Source organism: Ochotona princeps, chromosome 1, assembly GCF_030435755.1.
Source record: "Ochotona princeps isolate mOchPri1 chromosome 1, mOchPri1.hap1, whole genome shotgun sequence".
NCBI classification, from domain to species: Eukaryota; Metazoa; Chordata; class Mammalia; order Lagomorpha; family Ochotonidae; genus Ochotona; species Ochotona princeps.
In genome coordinates, this window is record NC_080832.1 from 161,250,006 (window position 1) to 161,269,512 (window position 19,507).

At 49.6% G+C, this 19,507-nt stretch overlaps 5 protein-coding genes across 5 annotated transcripts in view; 3 read left to right on the forward strand and 2 right to left on the reverse strand.

The window, feature by feature from the left end:
* Positions 1-1,994, reverse strand: part of LOC101522509 (histone H2B type 1-C/E/F/G/I) — a 231,840-nt gene extending 229,846 nt beyond the window's left edge. The window contains exon 1 of the mRNA XM_004596504.4: positions 1,577-1,994. Coding sequence (XP_004596561.1) covers positions 1,588-1,968 — 381 coding nt within the window. The 5' untranslated portion in view covers positions 1,969-1,994 and the 3' untranslated portion in view covers positions 1,577-1,587. The remainder of the gene's footprint in view (positions 1-1,576) is intronic.
* A 257-nt stretch (positions 1,995-2,251) lies between these two features.
* Positions 2,252-2,686, forward strand: LOC101522256 (histone H2A type 1). Its single transcript, XM_004596503.3, has one exon. It carries the CDS (start codon positions 2,272-2,274, stop codon positions 2,662-2,664), a length of 393 nt encoding a protein of 130 aa, XP_004596560.1. The 5' UTR covers positions 2,252-2,271; the 3' UTR covers positions 2,665-2,686.
* A 6,908-nt stretch (positions 2,687-9,594) lies between these two features.
* On the reverse strand, positions 9,595-10,089 carry LOC101521757 (histone H2A type 1-H-like). Its single transcript, XM_004596501.3, has one exon. It carries the CDS (start codon positions 10,060-10,062, stop codon positions 9,676-9,678), a length of 387 nt encoding a protein of 128 aa, XP_004596558.2. The 5' UTR covers positions 10,063-10,089; the 3' UTR covers positions 9,595-9,675.
* Positions 10,090-10,362: 273 nt separating this feature from the next.
* Positions 10,363-10,770, forward strand: LOC101522003 (histone H2B type 1-K). Its single transcript, XM_004596502.3, has one exon. The coding sequence runs from the start codon at positions 10,372-10,374 to the stop codon at positions 10,750-10,752; it is 381 nt and encodes a 126-aa protein (XP_004596559.2). The 5' UTR covers positions 10,363-10,371; the 3' UTR covers positions 10,753-10,770.
* A 6,508-nt stretch (positions 10,771-17,278) lies between these two features.
* On the forward strand, positions 17,279-17,614 carry LOC101524381 (histone H4). Its single transcript, XM_004599938.3, has one exon. The coding sequence runs from the start codon at positions 17,294-17,296 to the stop codon at positions 17,603-17,605; it is 312 nt and encodes a 103-aa protein (XP_004599995.2). The 5' UTR covers positions 17,279-17,293; the 3' UTR covers positions 17,606-17,614.
* Positions 17,615-19,507: the final 1,893 nt, after the last annotated feature.

A 19,507-nucleotide genomic window follows, 5' to 3' on the forward strand; every position in this document is an offset into this window, starting at 1 on the left:
AAAATCAGAGAGATCTACTCAGCATCTTGCAGTCCTATTCCTGCACATTAATGATTGGTGAGTAGTAGAAGCCAAGAGCAGCATCTGAATAAAATGGTAGTTCACTAGATAGCAGACAGGTTAGGAAATACAGCTGGCGAGCACAGCATCCAACAACCTACTTTGCATGTAACTTACAAGTAATAATAGAAGGCAGGTTGTTAATTTTACTTATCACTTTCTAAAAATTTACTGTTTGCTTTATTCACATATATTATGTGATTCTGATACATCTTGGGAAAAAGAAAAAAACCACAAAAGTGAATACGTGCTAAACTCCTTCCATTTGCCCTAGTTACCTTGTAGCGATTCACACTGTACAGAAAACCCACAGGTTGTGTAGCTTGCTGAGACAGCCTACGACATGACCAGCACCTTAAAAGTTTGAATAAGCAATGGTACCGGGCAAAATAGACAGCCAAAAGCCAGAGCTTTTGTCTTTAAACACAGGTAGTGAAGTCTTTAAGACTCGCGTGTTGGGGGCCTGCGCTGTGGGCTCGCATACAGCACATCCGTGCCTCGGCCAGCAAGCAAAGCACGTCCTCTCCGACCCTCCAGCCCCATGCATAAACTGGGAAGCCTCAGCTTCACGGAGGTCCCGCGTGGCTGACGTCTGCATCCCTTTGTCTGCAGCAGAGGCAGGAGGCGGAGCGACGGCCGGAAGATCAGCCTGCCTGCGTCCTCCCCCTAAGGAGCAGCTCGGTGAAGGATTATTAAAAGGCCGGTTTTTGTTATTGTTCCTGGTCACTTGTAAAGGTGGGGAGGGTCATCACGGACAAGGGCTGTGCTATGCATACCTGAACATGCTAACTAACTAGCCGGCGCCTTTTCAGGTCTCAGGAGCAGACCCGTGGGGCGCACCCGCCTTGGAGAACTTCCTGTAAGACGCCATTGCAGAGCGGACTTTACTTAGGTTCCCCCAAGCGCCCAGGACAAAATCTACACCACAGGCAGCTCATTGTCATAAACAATTTAGCTGACTTCTGATCCATCTTGCGCTGCCCACCCTGTACCTTAACTTACAGACATGGGAAACAGCGCACCAGCTCGCTTGGGTAGTGGGTAGCTGTGAAAAGAGCCTTTGTAGTTAGTGCCTGGAACAGCTGTAGCGACAACGGTGCTACAGCTCTGACTTGTATCTGCCGAGGCAGACAGCGAGAGCTGCCATGGCTCTGCGTAGGTCCCCGAAAAATCACCAGCAGTCAGACGTTGGTGGAACCACACAAGCTGGTTTATACTTAACACCGGGGTTTTTACACACTTCAGGAGGTTCCTCGCACAGTGTTAACGTTCTTGATCGGTTAACTTACAAACACATCTACAATTAACTTTCAATAACATACTCTCAATCACAACGGGTTACCTTCAAAGATATCTTTGCATTTCAGGACCATACTGACGACTAGTTAAAAAAGGGGCAGGTGGGTTTTGAAGCGAGCAACTTTCCAACAGCAAACGAAATGCCAACAGCCCCTTCTCTGAAAGCGTGGTGGCTCTGAAAAGAGCCTTTGGGTCTGAAGCTGGCGTCTCCGGGTACCCCAGGAGCGTCTACTTGGAGCTGGTGTACTTGGTGACGGCCTTGGTGCCCTCGGACACGGCGTGCTTGGCCAGCTCGCCGGGCAGCAGCAGGCGCACGGCCGTCTGGATCTCCCGCGACGTGATGGTCGAGCGCTTGTTGTAGTGCGCCAGGCGCGACGCCTCGCCCGCGATGCGCTCGAAGATGTCGTTGACGAACGAGTTCATGATGCCCATGGCCTTGGACGAGATGCCCGTGTCCGGGTGCACCTGCTTCAGCACCTTGTACACGTACACCGAGTAGCTCTCCTTGCGGCTGCGCTTGCGCTTCTTGCCGTCCTTCTTCTGCGCCTTGGTCACCGCCTTCTTGGAGCCCTTCTTCGGGGCAGGAGCGGATTTCGCAGGTTCGGGCATGGCGGAAGAGAACGACCAAGCAAAGAGAAGGAAGAAAAATGCGAGAAGATACAAGTCCAGGCCTCCTTATTTATTAGCGGTTTATGCAAACGAGGTGGCTGAAAAATGTTTGTGATTGGTGCTGACCATCATTTGTCAACTTTATCCAATGAACACGAGGCTATTTCAAAACCGCGATCTCATTGGTTAAAGTGAAACTGTTCTTGTAACCAATGGCGACGTTTGCTTTTCGCGCCTTGTGATGACTATAAGAAGCGCGACTCCGGTGTCCTTGCAGCTGGCGGTGAAGACTTTTCTGCTACCATGTCTGGACGCGGGAAGCAGGGCGGCAAGGCGCGCGCCAAGGCCAAGACGCGGTCGTCCCGGGCCGGGCTGCAGTTCCCCGTGGGCCGCGTGCACCGGCTGCTGCGCAAGGGCAACTACGCCGAGCGCGTGGGCGCCGGCGCGCCCGTCTACCTGGCGGCCGTGCTCGAGTACCTGACGGCCGAGATCCTCGAGCTGGCGGGCAACGCGGCGCGCGACAACAAGAAGACGCGCATCATCCCGCGCCACCTGCAGCTCGCCATCCGCAACGACGAGGAGCTCAACAAGCTGCTGGGCAAGGTCACCATCGCGCAGGGCGGCGTGCTGCCCAACATCCAGGCCGTGCTGCTGCCCAAGAAGACCGAGAGCCACCACAAGGCCAAGGGAAAGTGAAGCGGACCTGCTACCAACCACCCCTCAAACCCAAAGGCTCTTTTCAGAGCCACCCACTGCTGCTGCGGGGGAACTGTGCACTGAGTTTTAATGGGTTTGCTCCCGCTGGCGAGCACTTGGTCCAGGGAGTTGGGCTGTTTGAGCAAAGCAACTCCAACTAATGGCTAACGTGTGGGTTGGTTTTGGAAGGTGGACTGAGGAGGACCAAGCAAACCTTAGCTTACTGGCAAGTGCAGAAACCAGGCTGGAACACAGGTCATGCTGAATTTGGTTGTCACACCTACTGGCTTGCATGGGTCAGGGATGGGAGCAGACTGAAAATGGCAAGGTTCCAGCACCCACTGCAAGAGTTGGGACTGGAGGCAGATTGGGTCAGGTCAGGCTACAGGGGCTAAAGGCAAAGGCCAAGACAGGTGAGGGGCTATGTTGAGTTGGGTCAGAGCAACCACTGGCATGTGTGAAATCTGGCTGGGAACGGGCTTTGTTGGTTGGGTTGTGGGTCCTACTGGTGAGTGTGAGGGCCAGAGTGGGGGCTGCAGTCTGGTCTGGATATAGTTGCAGTGTTCCTTGGCATAGATATGGACTGGATCTGGGATGTGCCAGAGTGGGCTAGACTCCTGCACCCACTGGTGTTCGTGAGAACCAGGGTGGGTATAGGCTGGATCTCTGCCCCTGCTGAGTCATATGTGAGCTGTGTGTGGGTGTGGACCAGGCTTGGCTGTGCTGTAACACCTAACAATAAAAACCGGAATGGGTGAAGGCTGGTCAGGAAAGGCCACTCTTCCTGCTAGGACAAGAGGTGGACTAAGTAGGGCTGGCCCATAGACCCACTGGTGTGTGCAAGATCTGTCATTGTAGGGAGCATCCTGGACCAGGCCAGGTAATGGTATCCACCAGTCTACATTTGGTGCAGGTCAGGGGTGAACCAGGCTGGGCCAGTTCTTATCACCTGCTGGAGAATTCAAGCACTAGAATGGAGTGTGGGTTGGGCCGGTTGGGTCACAACACAAGCCAATTCACATGAAGGCCAGGATGGGGGTGGGGTGGGGTGGCTGGACTGGGCTAGGCTGCAGCCCCACCAGCATGAGTTGGAGTTGGGGGTGGACTGGGCCCAGCCAGGCTACAGCATCTACTGGCAAATGTCAAGGAGAAGCAGTCCATGCCAGACTGGGCCACAGCGCATGTGAGACCCGGAGGCGGGGAGGGATGAAGCCAATAGGGGGGATGTGGAAGGCTCTCCTGCTGGACCACACTCCCACTGGAGAGCATATGTTGGGATGGGGGCAGACTAGGTCAGGCAGGGCTGTAGCACCTGTTGACCTCATGTGGGCTGGATCAGGGGACAGTCAGGTTGAGTCGACTGTTCTTACTGGTGCATAAGTCAGAGTGAATGTGGGTTGACTGAGCTTTTCCACAGCATCAGGTGGCAGATGCTGGCATGGGGGGTGGGGGAGCAAATTCTCTCAAGTTAAACTGCAGAACCATCTGGACAATGCAAGATCAGGTTGTGGAATGGGCCCAGTAAGGAAACAATGGGCACCTCCCTCTTGGGTTGCCACTCTGACTGGTGAGCATGAGAACCAGGACTGGGACAGGCATAACTAGACTGAGAGTGGCACCTGCTGGCACTGTGTGGGCTGGATAGTGGGGCTATTTGGGTTGCACTAGGCTTTAATGCCATTGATATAAGAGCTCAAAGGGATGTGGGACAGACTGGATCAATCTGCTATAAATACTGGCAAGCATGGGAACCAGCAGAGGAGGTGGGCCTGGTGGTAGTTATTGTGGGTCGCTCTGCCTGGGCTGTAGCTCCCACTAGTGTCTGTGAAGGCTAAGTGTGGTGGTCAGATTCAGGCTTGACTGCAACACCCATTGGTTGTGAAAGACAGGACTGAAGACAGAACTGACCTAGCAATTGAGACTACCAGCATGTGCATAAGTTAATTTAAGGGTGACAGACTGTACTGGATCCTGTACTTGCAAACACACACAAGAATCAGGTCTGGGATCACCTCAAATGAAATTCCTATGGGGACCTCCCCTAACTGAACCCCAACCATGGAGAGAATTGCAGATTCCATGGTCTGTTTGTGGAGTGCATGTGTCATAGTTGCGCCTCCTCAGTGGCTTAGATAGAGCAATGGATGACATGTCTGGACGCACACGGAAGATAAGGCAGTATGTTGGAGCTTGCAGAGGCTACCTGGTACCATAATAGAGGTTGGAGGACAGAACAAGCTGATCAACTACCCCAGCCAAGTGTTGGCAATGAATAACTGGGCAAACAGACTCTACAGTGGACTATGTCAACCAGTGGAGTCTGGAGAGATTTCACCATGCTTGGAGTGGCGAGGTCGGCAGAAATTCAGAATTGTTGAACTATCAAAACCTCATGAGCATGCCCCACATTGGGGACTCTGGGGTGGTGTTGGGTGCCTATCCTCCATCCTAGGGTGCAGAGGCATTTCAGAGGCTGGGTGTGACTTCTCTCCTTGTCTCTCCCTTTCCCCAAGATACAAGAAGGAAAAATAGAGAATGTGGAAATGGTGATCTCACCCACCTTCCTGTAGCCCTGGACCCTAGTCACCCAAAACAACTATGTAAAAATCATCAAAAAATAAAAAAATAATTTTAAAAAGGAGATATAAATAAATAAATAAATAAATAAATAAACAAATAAATAAAATGTCCTCTTCCTTTGTCTTGAACACATGCCACTCAATTTCCTGAGCAGATTCTTATGGGAAAAACATCAGTTTTCATGACTAACTTTGGGAAAGACACACTAGGAAAGCTTATGTTTTCACAAAAGTGATTTTAATTTTTTTTAGGGAAAAAGTATGTGAGTAGAGTATTCTAAATATGTTGAAGCCAGGAAGTTCTGCAGAGTTCAGGTCAGGCACATCACTTTGTACAGTGTAGGAGTTCCACAGAGGGGGTCAGATCTTAAATTATGACCAGACCCATTCTTGGCTCAATCCTGCCCGAGGACGTGATCTGTAATAAGCAGTGATTTCCTCGACTGAGACGCTTCAGCAACAGCCATGAAGTGTGAGCATTGCAGCTTTGCCTGGTCCTCATGTACTCACACTTCTCTCTTGTGCTTCTCGCAATTATTACAGACTCCATGTTAGTGCGGTTCCAGGAACAGCGAAGGTAGTCCTGGCCGATAACCTCCCCCGTTCGGAAATGTGTCGCTTCAACTTTTGTTTTCCTTTGCCCCTACAGCTTTACGCAGATGGCGGCTTCCCCAGTGCGATAAAGATGGCACTGTGAGCCCGGAGACGCAGCAGTCTCCAAACGGAGACAAGAATCTCCATTTCCGGGGGGTAGGATTGTCCACCAGGCGTCCAGACCAGGCTGAGCGCCCCAGTGAGCTGAAGTTCAGGTCGCCCTGGTGCACCAGGTCCCGCCGCGGTCACGCTGGCTCGCAGCGCCACTGGCCTCCTCGAGCGTCTTGCCCAGAGGTTGCGATGGTCTGTCCGGCCGTGTGCATTCAGAGATAATACATCTATGAAAGAAAGTCAACAATCAATATGCTATGAAACAGCACACTTCATTTTGAGCGCATGTTAAATATATTGGATACACTGGATAATGTAAACATACACATGAAGCCTGATTTGCGCTTTGTGGCGCCTTAGAAATTTTGATTGAGCATACAGCATTTGCATTTATTTCTACTGGAAAGCACTCTCATGCAGAGAGCAATACGGGGAAACAGAAGAAAAAATGCTTTTAGGAGCACTGAACTTGTGAAGATTTGGAGAATAACAGAAAAGGCCAATCGGGTTACAGCGGAGTGGCCTGACTTTCGTCCAATCAGCTTCCGACTCTCACTATAAATAAGAGCTCACAGGATTTTCTTGCTGCATTCTAGCTTACAGTCTCCAGCTATGGCTCGCACCAAGCAGACCGCTCGCAAGTCCACCGGCGGCAAGGCGCCGCGTAAGCAGCTGGCCACCAAGGCTGCCCGCAAGAGCGCACCGGCCACGGGCGGCGTCAAGAAGCCGCACCGCTACCGGCCCGGCACGGTGGCGCTGCGCGAGATCCGGCGCTACCAGAAGTCGACGGAGCTGCTGATCCGCAAGCTGCCGTTCCAGCGGCTGGTGCGCGAGATCGCGCAGGACTTCAAGACGGACCTTCGCTTCCAGAGTTCGGCCGTGATGGCTTTGCAGGAGGCGTGCGAGGCGTACCTGGTGGGTCTGTTCGAGGACACGAACCTGTGTGCGATCCACGCCAAGCGTGTCACCATCATGCCCAAGGACATCCAGCTGGCGCGCCGCATCCGCGGCGAGAGGGCTTGAGCCCCAAGACTTTCTCACCCCTTTACCCAAAGGCTCTTTTCAGAGCCACTCAAATGGCTTTCAATAGAACTGTAATGCTGAGCTTTCGGTTTTGCATTTGTTAATGCAGTTTGGCGTAGTATAACCGGGAAGTTTTGCATTTACCAGTTAGGTTGTCTGAAAACTTGGGTACATGTGCTCAGTTGCGTGATAAGTCGCCAATCAGTTATTTCAAGTGCTGCTTGGTGGGTTCCAGAGTTAAGGTTCCTGAGAGCTAACAGGGAACGTTATTTGCGGGCATGGGCAGCAGCTAAGTTCCCTGTCTGGTTTATTTGGCAAGGCTCCGTGTTACAATGGAGATTTTGTGGGCCGTTATGCTGGTTTTCCCAAATGCTGCTTGTCTGGAATGGGATAGGTTGGATATTCCCCAGAACTCTGGTTACTTTCTGTTTAAGCAATGCATGGATAGGAAATGAGTGTTTCGCAAAATTAAAGTGAAAACTTCCACCAAAGATTGTGTTTAGGGAGAATACAGGCACATCCAAATGTACTCTGGACTCCCACGTGTGTAGCCGGTGCTGCCTTCCATTCTTACCGTCCAGGCATTCCATCAGACTCCCTGGAGGTTGGTGTGTGTTTGAGTGTTGCACGTTCTAAATTTGTCACCCCATAGGTGTACATGGGAAGAGTTTCCTTGGATTTCTTAATTTGAGGCGCAGAGACAAGTTGTATGCACCTGAGTCGTCTGACAAAGGCCTGCTAAAAGAGACCCAAACCAGGAGCAAGAACCCAATTGGGGTCCCCCACGTGGGTGGCAAGGGACCGGTCCTTAAAGGTGTACTTTCGCAGGAAAGCAGACCAGAGGGGCCGTGTAAGCTGGGGAATCCTAAGAGGTGATTTGATATTAACGCTACACCGAACGTTGGCTGCTACATGGAGCTTTATTATTGTTTTAACTTACTTTAGGATAAAGTTACGTAGGCACACTGAGTTGTAAAAATCGGTCTGCACCCTCTGCAATGTTTCATTTGGCTGTTTATGTTGCTCAGCTATCAGAACCGAATTCATTTTGAATATAGGTATTGTTACATGCACAAATCCACTGCAGCTGATGCAGTCTGTTTATGCTAATAAACTCCTTAGATTCATGGAAAGTAGAACCTACATGATTTGCACAATTTGGAATTTAGAATGATTCCAAAATTCCTATTTTTATTTGTTTTTACTTAATTTTGTTCTATTATTTAATTTTATTTGAAGGATAGGTTTACAGAGAGGGAGAGACAGTTATCTTCCATGTCCTGGTTCACTCTCCACATGGTCACAATAGCCAGAGCTGGGCTGATCGTAAGCCAGGAACCAGGAGCCTCTTCTGGGTCTCCCACCCGGGTGCAAGGCCCAAGGCCTTGGACCATCCTCTGTTGCTATCCCAGGCCACTTTATTTCACTATTTCTGGTAGAAACAATGCTGCAAGGATCACCTGGTGGTTGTGGGCTTGGGGATCTACTGCTGAAGAGTGGCGTTTTGGGGTGTGTTCCCGCTGTGTTCCTTTATTCTGAGTGGTGACCTAACAGCTGTTAAATCACGACTTGCTGAATGGGTGGGACACCATCTCCTGGAGATGTACCCAACGTCCTTCTGACAGTTTTATGGTTGTGATCACAATGTTTTTTTATGGACAGTGTTGTCTCTGACAACATTCCACATCTGGCAACCTAGCTGAGGCCTTTGCGGCCGCCCAAGCCCCCCTGAATCACTGCCACCCCTCCACGGGGGCGGCACAGCATTCACGCTTCCCGATACTCAGTTCTCTGTGCCTTTTGCTTGTTCTTACATTGTGCTTTATTCTGTAACTCTTACTAGTAATTTTTATTATTTAGTTTTCTTAGTACTGTGATGCATGTCACTTCACTGTGAAAGCTTTTTTTTTTTCGAAAGAATAAGTGCATTAGAAATCAACACAAATCCCTGAGCACATGGAGGTGGGCACTCTTGAGTTCATGTTCTCCACGTGGTGTCACACGGTCTTCAAAGGCAGGTAGGCGTCCACACGTCAGTGTTGCTGGCCTTGGGTTAATGGCATAGAAGGCCATTTGGCATTAACTTGGAGGGCGGGCCATTTATGGACTTGCCAAATAGAATTCATTTACTAACCGTATCAATGCTCACAAATAGGGTTTTCTGACAGGAGAAAACCAGCGTACCAAAAAGTAGCTGCTACCATGTAGTAACATAAAACAGATTTAAAGTTGCATTTTAGGGATACAATAATACGTACATGAGTCCTGGGTCACTACATGGACATTTGTACAAAGAAGTGCCTTAATCCAGAATTAAGTAAAAAAATGTATCAAGGCACAGGCTTTGCAAACTCATCCCTTCTTGGGGCAGTGGGGACACTGCAATGGGCATGGCTGTTAAGGGCTGATAAGTCTGTTCATTAAAAGGGAACTTCATCACAATTGAGCCCTTCATGTAGACGTGCACCACACTATCATTTTTCTAGCGAAAGTGACTTGGTCCATGGCATACTATGTGACCTGCGGTTCAGTTTATTTGCACACTTGTTAACCTGTTCCCTAACAGGTCCAGAAAGCAACCCTCTTTTTACATCAAGGGGGAGAGGCAGGCCCCAGCTGCATCACAGAACAGTGCTGCTTTTCTGACTGTGTAGGTGGCTCTGAAAAGAGCCTTTGTTCTTGGGCTACTCCCCAGCCCGGGTGTTCACTTGGCCTTGTGGTGGCCCTCGGTCTTCTTGGGCAGCAGCACGGCCTGGATGTTGGGCAGCACGCCGCCCTGCGCGATGGTGACCTTGCCCAGCAGCTTGTTGAGCTCCTCGTCGTTGCGGATGGCGAGCTGCAGGTGGCGCGGGATGATGCGCGTCTTCTTGTTGTCGCGCGCCGCGTTGCCCGCCAGCTCGAGGATCTCGGCCGTCAGGTACTCGAGCACGGCCGCCAGGTAGACGGGCGCGCCGGCGCCCACGCGCTCGGCGTAGTTGCCCTTGCGCAGCAGCCGGTGCACGCGGCCCACGGGGAACTGCAGCCCGGCCCGGGACGACCGCGTCTTGGCCTTGGCGCGCGCCTTGCCGCCCTGCTTCCCGCGTCCGGACATAATTGCAAGCTGTTAGGGTTAGTAACTACTAAAACTAGCCGGTAAGGCTCTTTATATTCTCCGGTGACCACAAAAAAGAAGCTCTGTGATTGGTTAATTTGTTACTTTTCCTTAGGCCAATAGAACATGTTTATGTAGAATCCGTCATTTGCTTGGCCAGAACTATTTCATGACGTCATATGCACATATTCACCAATCGCAAGATTTTCAGTTTCCTCCTTATTTGCATAGTTGCCTATAAATAAAGGGAGCAAGGCGGTGTGGTAACCGTTGTCTGTTGTGTTTTTGTTGCTGTTTCCAGTCTTCGCCATGCCAGAACCAGCCAAATCCGCTCCTGCCCCGAAGAAGGGTTCCAAGAAGGCGGTGACCAAGGCGCAGAAGAAGGACGGCAAGAAGCGCAAGCGCAGCCGCAAGGAGAGCTACTCGGTGTACGTGTACAAGGTGCTGAAGCAGGTGCACCCGGACACGGGCATCTCGTCCAAGGCCATGGGCATCATGAACTCGTTCGTCAACGACATCTTCGAGCGCATCGCGGGCGAGGCGTCGCGCCTGGCGCACTACAACAAGCGCTCGACCATCACGTCGCGGGAGATCCAGACGGCCGTGCGCCTGCTGCTGCCCGGCGAGCTGGCCAAGCACGCCGTGTCCGAGGGCACCAAGGCCGTCACCAAGTACACCAGTGCCAAGTGAGCTGCAGGAGTCGGTCTCTGCTCGTCCAAAACCCACAAAGGCTCTTTTCAGAGCCACCCACATTTTCAGAAAAGTGCAATTTCATTTAGGTTTAACCTATTAATACCCGCTGTGTGTGTGTGTGTGTGTTTGGATGAGTGCTTTTTATAAGTACTTGCTGGGGGCTGTGTGACTCGGGAAGTGATGGTGGGTCCCGGGGTGCAGGATGTTGACCACTTTGTGAGTCGTTTCTTCACTAGGAACAGGGCCCCCCTTGTTCAGCTTTGATGTCAGGAGTCAGAAATGTGACCTGCAACACCCCTTGGTTCCTTTACTGCTTGTGGATTATTTTTGACTTAAGGGCGGTTTTTGTCGCTTTAATCAGTCAGTACATTACCGACCTCGTGGAGAGAATCAATACGTGGAAGAACCGAACTCGGGGATTGGCCTCCCATAGTTCAGGCTTCACATTATGGCGGCAAAAACCCTCCCATTGCCCCAGGGCTTGTGTCACACACTGTCTCATGAAACTACATGACATTTGTGGGATACTTAATAAGGGGATGGCTGCATTCAGATTCCTTTCATTGTAGGTGTTGCAGTGGACTGCCGCCTATGGGGTTTGATGTCCCCCTTTATCATGTCCTCCAATGCCCCAAATTTAAAAACATCTGCTTTCCAAATCTCCCCCTGTAGTTCCCTAGTCTTTCTGCAACAAACACATATGCCACTTTGTTAAGGAGAGTTGCTTATACGCTTGCTGTGCAGAAACTAGTGAGATCACTTGGGCTAGTGCCCAGGACCCAAAAGAGACAAGAAAAGGTTTCATTTGAGTGGGAAATAGAAGCTCTCAGCTGTGGGAGGAGCTGGTGAAAATCCTTGAACGGTTGAAATTCCCATTCTAAGCCTGGTACGGATGTCATCCCCAAAGAGCAGACGTCTTGTTTGCACACTCCCTATTGGTTCTCCACGGGTTTCCTTTGCGTCGGTGTCCAATCCTGATTCCCTCGTCCCTTGGCAAATATTTTCACCACAGCACTTGCATCGTGTTGTGTGCAGCATCACATGTGCTGACAGGCAGCCATGAGATGGAGGCAGAAGTCTGGTCGCAGATGGAGTTAGTCTGGCTTGCTTGCCGTCCTGGACTCCCACACTGTATCATCCCATCCTGACCTAACTTCAAGCCTTTCTAAGGCAGCGTTTGGTGGCCTGTCTGTATACAACTTCCCTCCTACTCAGGCCATTACAAAGGAAACTTGCCCCACGTTCTTACCCCGGAGTCAGCCTACTTTATTATTATTATTAACATATATGTATTTTTATTTGAAAAGATGACCTCTTTGTCTCCTTTTTTTTGAAATCAGCTTTTCAAATAATATCTTAAAAAAACAAAGAAAATTAAAACATTACTTTCCAGAGGGGAGGTGGCAGTGCCTCCTTTACCCATTCAACTTTCTGGCTTGAATACGCACTGAGGTCAGAAAGGAAGTGTAGAATTAGGAGGAGAAGTGCTAAGTGCCCTTGGGTGACATGAAGGGACTGAGGGTGGGCAGTCCTGGCTCCTGGCTGGAGGATCCTGGAAGGCCCCGTGATGTGTTCAGCCCAGTCTCTTCACTGGTCTCCATTTTCTGTTGTAGAGAACACCTTGTGTGTTTTTTTTAAGTCCACATCTTCATGCTGGTTGGGTGCCAAGCTTGTCAACCACACACATTGACTAAAATCGCCTGCTGCCAGGTGATTATTCTGAAGCAAGGGCTAAGTTGCTCAAGAGAGAGAGAAAAATAAAAATATATATGGTTTTTAGTCTCTGGGCTTGAGAGATTGTGATGTCTTTCCAAGTCAAAATGTGCAACAACAAGGTTTACACTTAAGAAGAACTTGGGTGACCCCAGGTGAGGGAGAGGCACATTTGCTCAAGGAGCCGTGGATAAGGGAGATGCTTGGTGTCTTCTTCAACAGAGTGATGCTTTTTTACCTAGAGACACAAGTTTTCTGAAGCAGCAGGCCAGAACATGCTAGCCCAAAATACAGCCCTTGGTTTCTGAATTCTTTGTGGACATTTGAGAGGCAGACACAAGAAGCACTCCCCGAACTTCTTCTGTTTGTGCAACATTAGGAACAACAGAAAAGACAGTATCTTCAGCAGGGACAGAGGCCCGAGGGGTGCCAGAACGGCCTGTTTCATTCAGTCTTCACTTGGTTCCTGCACCTCTTCCTTCCCACACTTTGCTGAGCAGGGATGTTCATGGCCTTTTCTTCCCTCCTGTCAGTTCTTTTTTTTTTTTTTTAAAGATTTATTTATTTTATTACAAAGTCAGATATACAGAGAGGAGGAGAGACAGAGAGGAAGATCCTCCATCCGATGATTCACTCCCCAAGTGAGTCGCAACGGCCGGTGCGCGCCGATCTGAAGCCGGGAACCAGGAACCTCTTCCGGGTCTCCCACACGGGTGCAGGGTCCCAAAGCTTTAGGCCACCCTCGACTGCTTTCCCAGGCCACAAGCAGGGAGCTGGATGGGAAGTGGAGCTGCTGGGATTAGAACCGGCGCCCATTTGGGATCCTGGGGCGTTCAAGGCGAGGACTTTAGCCGCTAGGCCATGCCGCCGGGCCCCCTCCTGTCAGTTCTTAAATGTCAGCTGGATCTTATTGCATGCTGTTCTGAATCAAACTTATAAGTCATCTTAGAGTCACTCATTTCTGGGCACATTGTGCATACTAATAAGTGGATTTGCTTTCCTTTAGTTATTCTCTTGTTTCAGGGACCCTTGGGACAGAGAAACAGTATTTTCCGCCCCTGTAGCAGGCTTTTAGTCAGAGGTATGACCAAAGTGGTGACGACCTGTGATGTGGATTCTTGTTTTTCTGACTTTTCTCAAATCTTCACCGTTTTACTATCACTTGATTTTAACCATACTTGTTAAATATATTCATTATGATGTAGTGGTACCCGCTGAATACCTGTGTGTGGGTGGAGGGGAGGATGTTAGGTGACCATGCTCCAAGGAAGGTCTAAATGTGAATACGTGCTTATTTTATTTAGGTTTGGGATGCAGCTTATAAACTGTTTCCAAATAAAGTGCCAGGTTGTAGGACATTGTGACTCTAGATGGTCAAGGAACACAGAATAGAATAACATTTGATAGGATGACGTTTGTGTGAGAATAGCTGGATGGATGCCATTTGTGTGACTGGATATCCTTTGTATGAGATAACTTTGTATGGATACCTTTTGTATAACTAAATGGATGTCATTTGCATGAGAACCGCTGAGTGAATAGCATTTCAATGAGAACACTTGGCGGGGTATACAACACAAAAGAGTTCCAAACAAGAGTATAGAAAAAAATTGTTGGGGTTCTCTTGATAAGCTCAATGCCTCCTCCCTTATTCCATATGACCCTTGGTGTGTAAAGTCTGATGGCACTAATAAACTTTGGCTTTCAACCAAGTCCATCGCTGCAAGACAGTGACACCAGGTAAATATTTTGTCGACTATAATAGCAAATTATGGAAAATACCTTCTGCAGGTGATTTATTTTTGTTCAGTGAAGGAAAAGCTACTTAAGATGTTAACAAATACCTGAATATCAAGAAAGCAAACTTAGTTACCAGATGATGAGAAAGCTTACCCAGCAGACCTGAACATTGGATCCCACAGCGCCCTAATCCCCACAGACTCCTGTGCCGTGAATGCCATTGAGTTGATGACGAACAGGACTTGTCATAAACAGCAAAAACTAAGGCTTCAAACCAGGCAGATCTCCCAGATATCTCCGGAAAAAAAAAAAAAAAGCCTGCAGTGCAGCAATTCCTTTGCTTACAGGGCACTGGCTGGCGTCCACTTAGGTGACCGCGAAAACGACAGTTGGGAAAGCTGAATGGGCCTCGGCCTAGACCACAGTCTTGCCAGGGGGCACCTTGCACCCCCAAGGCCTGTGGTAACATCACTGGGTGACGGCATTTCTAGAAAGTTTGTCCTCAGGCACATGAGAGCTGAGCGAAAGGTCCTCTGTGTAGGTCTTCACTTCTCCCTCAGTGTGAAGAGCAAGACGATTGATTTTGGAATGGTATCTAACTTTTTTACTAACCCATATGCACGCACATAAATCTCATTTCTTCCCTAGCATGAGTTCACCACACACATGGCTTGGAAACCCAGCAAGACCAGCACTGTTGAGCAAGAACAAAGGGAAGCGCAGTTCAACACCCAGTTCCCGCCTTGGTTCCCATTCAGGTCCGCTATGCAAATTATTCTGGCAAAGGGTCAGCACAGTCCTTAGTCCTGATTGGTTCATTTTCAAAACCAGCTTCAGGTGGAGCCTTCTGGGGAGCAGTTGCGCAGCCTTCCCAGTAGCGCGGTTGAAACCGGTAACCTCTAGACAGGGCATGGTTACTCGGCTTCAAGCCACGCGGGGTGCATCTTGGAGGCAGTTTTCCCGCGGGTTCATTTTACAAGGAATTTCAGCAGAGCAAGAGCTGGAGGGGTCCGTGGTGCAGAGCCTCTCCGTGCCTCCTCCCCAGCACACATGTGTCCAGCCCTTCAGTTCTGGAAGGATGCACTGTGTCCTCTCAGTATAAGTTCAGTTTACCTCATAAAGGGGCTCCCAAATAAGAAAGGCACCCTCATTACCAAAACAAGGGGGAAGAAAGTAATTAGTCCACCGATGAGTTCAACACTTACTGTCAACATTTTGAAGAGGTTTCTGATCTTGTGCTCAAACTAAATGGAAATGGCAGCGTCTAGAGCGTTTTTTAACAAAAACAAAATAGGACAATTTTTCCTACTAAGTAGGTTATTTACACTCAAGGCATGATTTCTTATCAATTCTTAATGAATCAGCATTTCTGGCTGGGCATTATTACAACTATTCTTGGATAACTAAGGAATGAATTATTACCCAAATGCTCAGGCATCTGTATTTTAGATGAATGCTGATCATAACGTAAAAATCATAACACCCAGTGATGGTCAGCTTCCCTAGAGAACAGTCAACTACTGACTGAGGGGGACATAAATGTTAGGAAAACGCAACTATCGTTCAAAATCTTACACTACGTACCTTCTGTGGCAGCGTTTCCAGCACAGGTGGAGCCCGAGAAGTGAGCTATGTACAATGTTTTAGGAAAGAAGCAGCAATTCACTGACACAAAGCAGGGAATTTGTCAAATTATGCCAACAAAATCCTTAGTCTATTATCTTTCTTTTTTTATTTCATAAAGATTTATTTATTCTCATTGCAAAGTCAGACATACAGAGAGGAGACCAGATGAACACAAAGGTCGGTGCTGTGCCCCTCTGAAGCCAGGAGCCAGGAGCTTCTTCTAGGTCTCCCACATGGGTTCCTAGGTCCCAAGGTTTGGGCCGTCCTCAACTGCTTTCCCAGGCCACAAGCAGGGAGCTGGATGGGGAGCAGAGGTGCCAGGATTAGAACCAGCGTCCCTATGGGATCCTGGCATGTTCAAGGGGAGGACTTTAGCCACTAGGCCACCACGCCCCGCCCGAAGTCCTTGTTATATAAAGATTTAAACACTAAAGGAATTTTCCCTTGTGGAAATTTTTTAAAGTTTTGATTATAAACGGTTTTTCGGAACAAGGGAAGTGGACTGCGGAACAGAACGAAATGTTATTCGCAAGCATACTGCAAGTTTACCTTGCGGGTTTCTGGGGAGGAGATGTGACCTGAAGAAATGGGGGGACAGTGCTCTCTTTTGGCAACTGACAAAGTTTATTTCCAGGGTCTCGATTTTTATACATTTCATGAAACAATGATTCAAACATAACTCAGAATTAAATCCTGTCTAAGAACACAGAGACAACAAGAAGCTAACAAGGCGATTTAGAGTTACTGAAACAGGGAATAGACTGTACTGTCCGTGCTTGATTGACTAGGCAGAGCACAGATATCCGCCTATCTTCAGGAAGAGCATGAAAACACATCCAAGGACTCACTGGGGGCAAGAGCACACTTTGGGGAGAGGCCTTCCGCCTTCTCTTTCCTGGAGCCTCTTCTCAACAGGGTCCCACTGGCCTCTACTGTCCCAGCTCTCCTACGGGGTGTATTCCGACACATACAGTTAACAATGGCAATGCTTATGACTTATTGAGAGGATAAAATTTTTTACTCTCATAGTTTCTACACTGTACACATATATTTCCAGGATAAGTGAAATGCACAATGGAAGAGAATAAAATGTTATTTTAAAAAAACGGCAGTGCTTCAGCAGGGGAAGCATAAAGTGTTGAGCAAATCTGGTAGGTGCGTCGATGAGGAACGGGTTAAAACCGCATTACGTGCTAAGACCTCGGAAACCCCTGACTTGAGCAGACCTGATTAGAACGGGATCAGCGTGAGGACAGGAAAACAGCAGCGGGTCTAGGAACCTTCCCAGCGAGGAGGCGGGAGGTCGGCGCTGAGCGCTCCCGCCTGCTCCTGTCTCCGCCCCTTCGGGGGCGTGTCCGCCGTGCGGGCGGACCTGCTCTCAACCAGGTCCGCCGAGCGCCTATAAAGGTGCCGGTGTGCGAGTGGAGGGCAGTCTTCGGTGTTTGTGTGACTGCTGAAGATGTCTGGTCGTGGCAAGGGCGGGAAGGGCCTTGGCAAGGGCGGCGCCAAGCGCCACCGCAAGGTGCTGCGCGACAACATCCAGGGCATCACCAAGCCCGCCATCCGCCGCCTGGCGCGGCGCGGCGGCGTCAAGCGCATCTCGGGGCTCATCTACGAGGAGACGCGCGGCGTGCTCAAGGTCTTCCTGGAGAACGTGATCCGCGACGCCGTCACCTACACGGAGCACGCCAAGCGCAAGACGGTCACGGCCATGGACGTGGTCTACGCGCTCAAGCGCCAGGGACGCACCCTCTACGGCTTCGGCGGCTGAGCTGCTCCGCACCTTTGCACAGCACCACAAAGGCCCTTTTTAGGGCCGCCCACCAAGTCTTAATAGAACTGTACACTGCTGTTGGCCTTATTCAAACTGGATAAGTTACTACTTGCCTCCCTGGTTTTAGCCCAGCATTGCGCACATTGTGTTATGGTAGATGAAATGGAGGATTTTCCTGTTCCCCTTCTGCAACCGGGCACTTTGTCCACCCAGCTTTCCGCTAAAAGGGCTTAGTAAGTGGTCTTGGTAGCATCAAGCACGTGGGGTTTGTAGGACGAATGAACTATGCACACAGACCTCTGAAAAATACCTGGTATAAGGAAATGCTGAGTTATCTCACCCAGTTCTTACACGAACCCCGTGGTGTTTAGTACTGGAAGGATTCCCAAGACAGTGGCATTACAGATGAACACAGCAGGGAAGGAGGAATGAATAATGAACCTTTGTTACCGTCCTTCCCCACGCCGTGGTCCGGATGGGCGCTGGTTTGTGTCCTGGTTGCTTCCTTTTGACTCCAGCTCCCTGCTTGTGGCCTGGGAAGGCAGTCGAAGATGGCCCAAAGCCTTGGGACCCTGTACCCACGTGGGAGACCTGGAGGAAGCTGCTGGCTTTTGCATCCACCTGGGGAGTGAAACCAACGAACGGGAGATCTTTGACTTTTTATAAATCTTCCTTTCCAATAAAATATACGTAAATTTTATCTCCTCTGCCTTATTCCATTAGACCCCACCTTAATCAGAAGCTCATATGCGTATTTGTGTCAATCACAAACTTAAAACAGTGAAAAGGCGGTATCAGGCTGAAGCTGATTTTTGGGTAACAACCCAAAATCACCGGAGACGATGCTTTAAATGGAAAGTATCTGATGATAGCCACACAAAAAACATCGCATACTTGAAAAATTACTAGTATTGGACTATATTAATGTAATAAAATAGGGGAAATAAGTACGGGGGTGGGGAATTCTGCGTCTTTGGACCTGTATCATAAAAAACATATTTAGAAAAAGAAAGTTACTAATACCAAAATACAAGCAATTAGTATATTGTTGACTTACAAAATGAAAGTGAAACAAAAACATTGGTAATAATCTCAGGCTATTGTTTCCAGCAACGTTCATGGCGGGAAGCGTCTTGCTTTGAAAAAAAGCATTGCTCACACACCAAGTGATTCATTCGTTATTGGATTAACCAGGAACCAATTCCGTGCCGGCTATGACTTGGGCATTGTTCAGCATCCAATCAGCACGCGAAGTCTGCTATAAATGCTGGGTGACTTGGCCTTTCACTCATTGTACCTCATCCCCTAGAAAACTTTGTCTTACAGTCTCCAGCTATGGCTCGCACCAAGCAGACCGCTCGCAAGTCCACCGGCGGCAAGGCTCCGCGTAAGCAGCTGGCCACCAAGGCTGCCCGCAAGAGCGCACCGGCCACGGGCGGCGTCAAGAAGCCGCACCGCTACCGGCCCGGCACGGTGGCGCTGCGCGAGATCCGGCGCTACCAGAAGTCGACGGAGCTGCTGATCCGCAAGCTGCCGTTCCAGCGGCTGGTGCGCGAGATCGCGCAGGACTTCAAGACGGACCTTCGCTTCCAGAGCTCGGCCGTGATGGCTTTGCAGGAGGCGTGCGAGGCGTACCTGGTGGGTCTGTTCGAGGACACGAACCTGTGTGCGATCCACGCCAAGCGTGTCACCATCATGCCCAAGGACATCCAGCTGGCGCGCCGCATCCGCGGCGAGAGGGCTTGAGCCCCTCGACCATCTCACTACTTCCCCAAAGGCTCTTTTCAGAGCCGCCTTCATTTTCACCAGAACGGAGCTGTATACTTAATGGTCTTATTCAAACTCACGTTGCTTCAAGCAAGTTTAGGCCCGTTTCTACCAGGGTTCTTGTTCTGCCCA

What these genes read in the sequence shown, in the direction of transcription:
- LOC101524381 (XM_004599938.3), top strand. Translation starts at nt 17,294, where the DNA reads ATGTCTGGTCGTGGCAAGGGCGGGAAGGGCCTTGGCAAGGGCGGCGCC.
- LOC101522003 (XM_004596502.3), top strand. Translation starts at nt 10,372, where the DNA reads ATGCCAGAACCAGCCAAATCCGCTCCTGCCCCGAAGAAGGGTTCCAAG.
- LOC101521757 (XM_004596501.3), bottom strand. Translation starts at nt 10,062, where the DNA reads ATGTCCGGACGCGGGAAGCAGGGCGGCAAGGCGCGCGCCAAGGCCAAG.
- LOC101522256 (XM_004596503.3), top strand. Translation starts at nt 2,272, where the DNA reads ATGTCTGGACGCGGGAAGCAGGGCGGCAAGGCGCGCGCCAAGGCCAAG.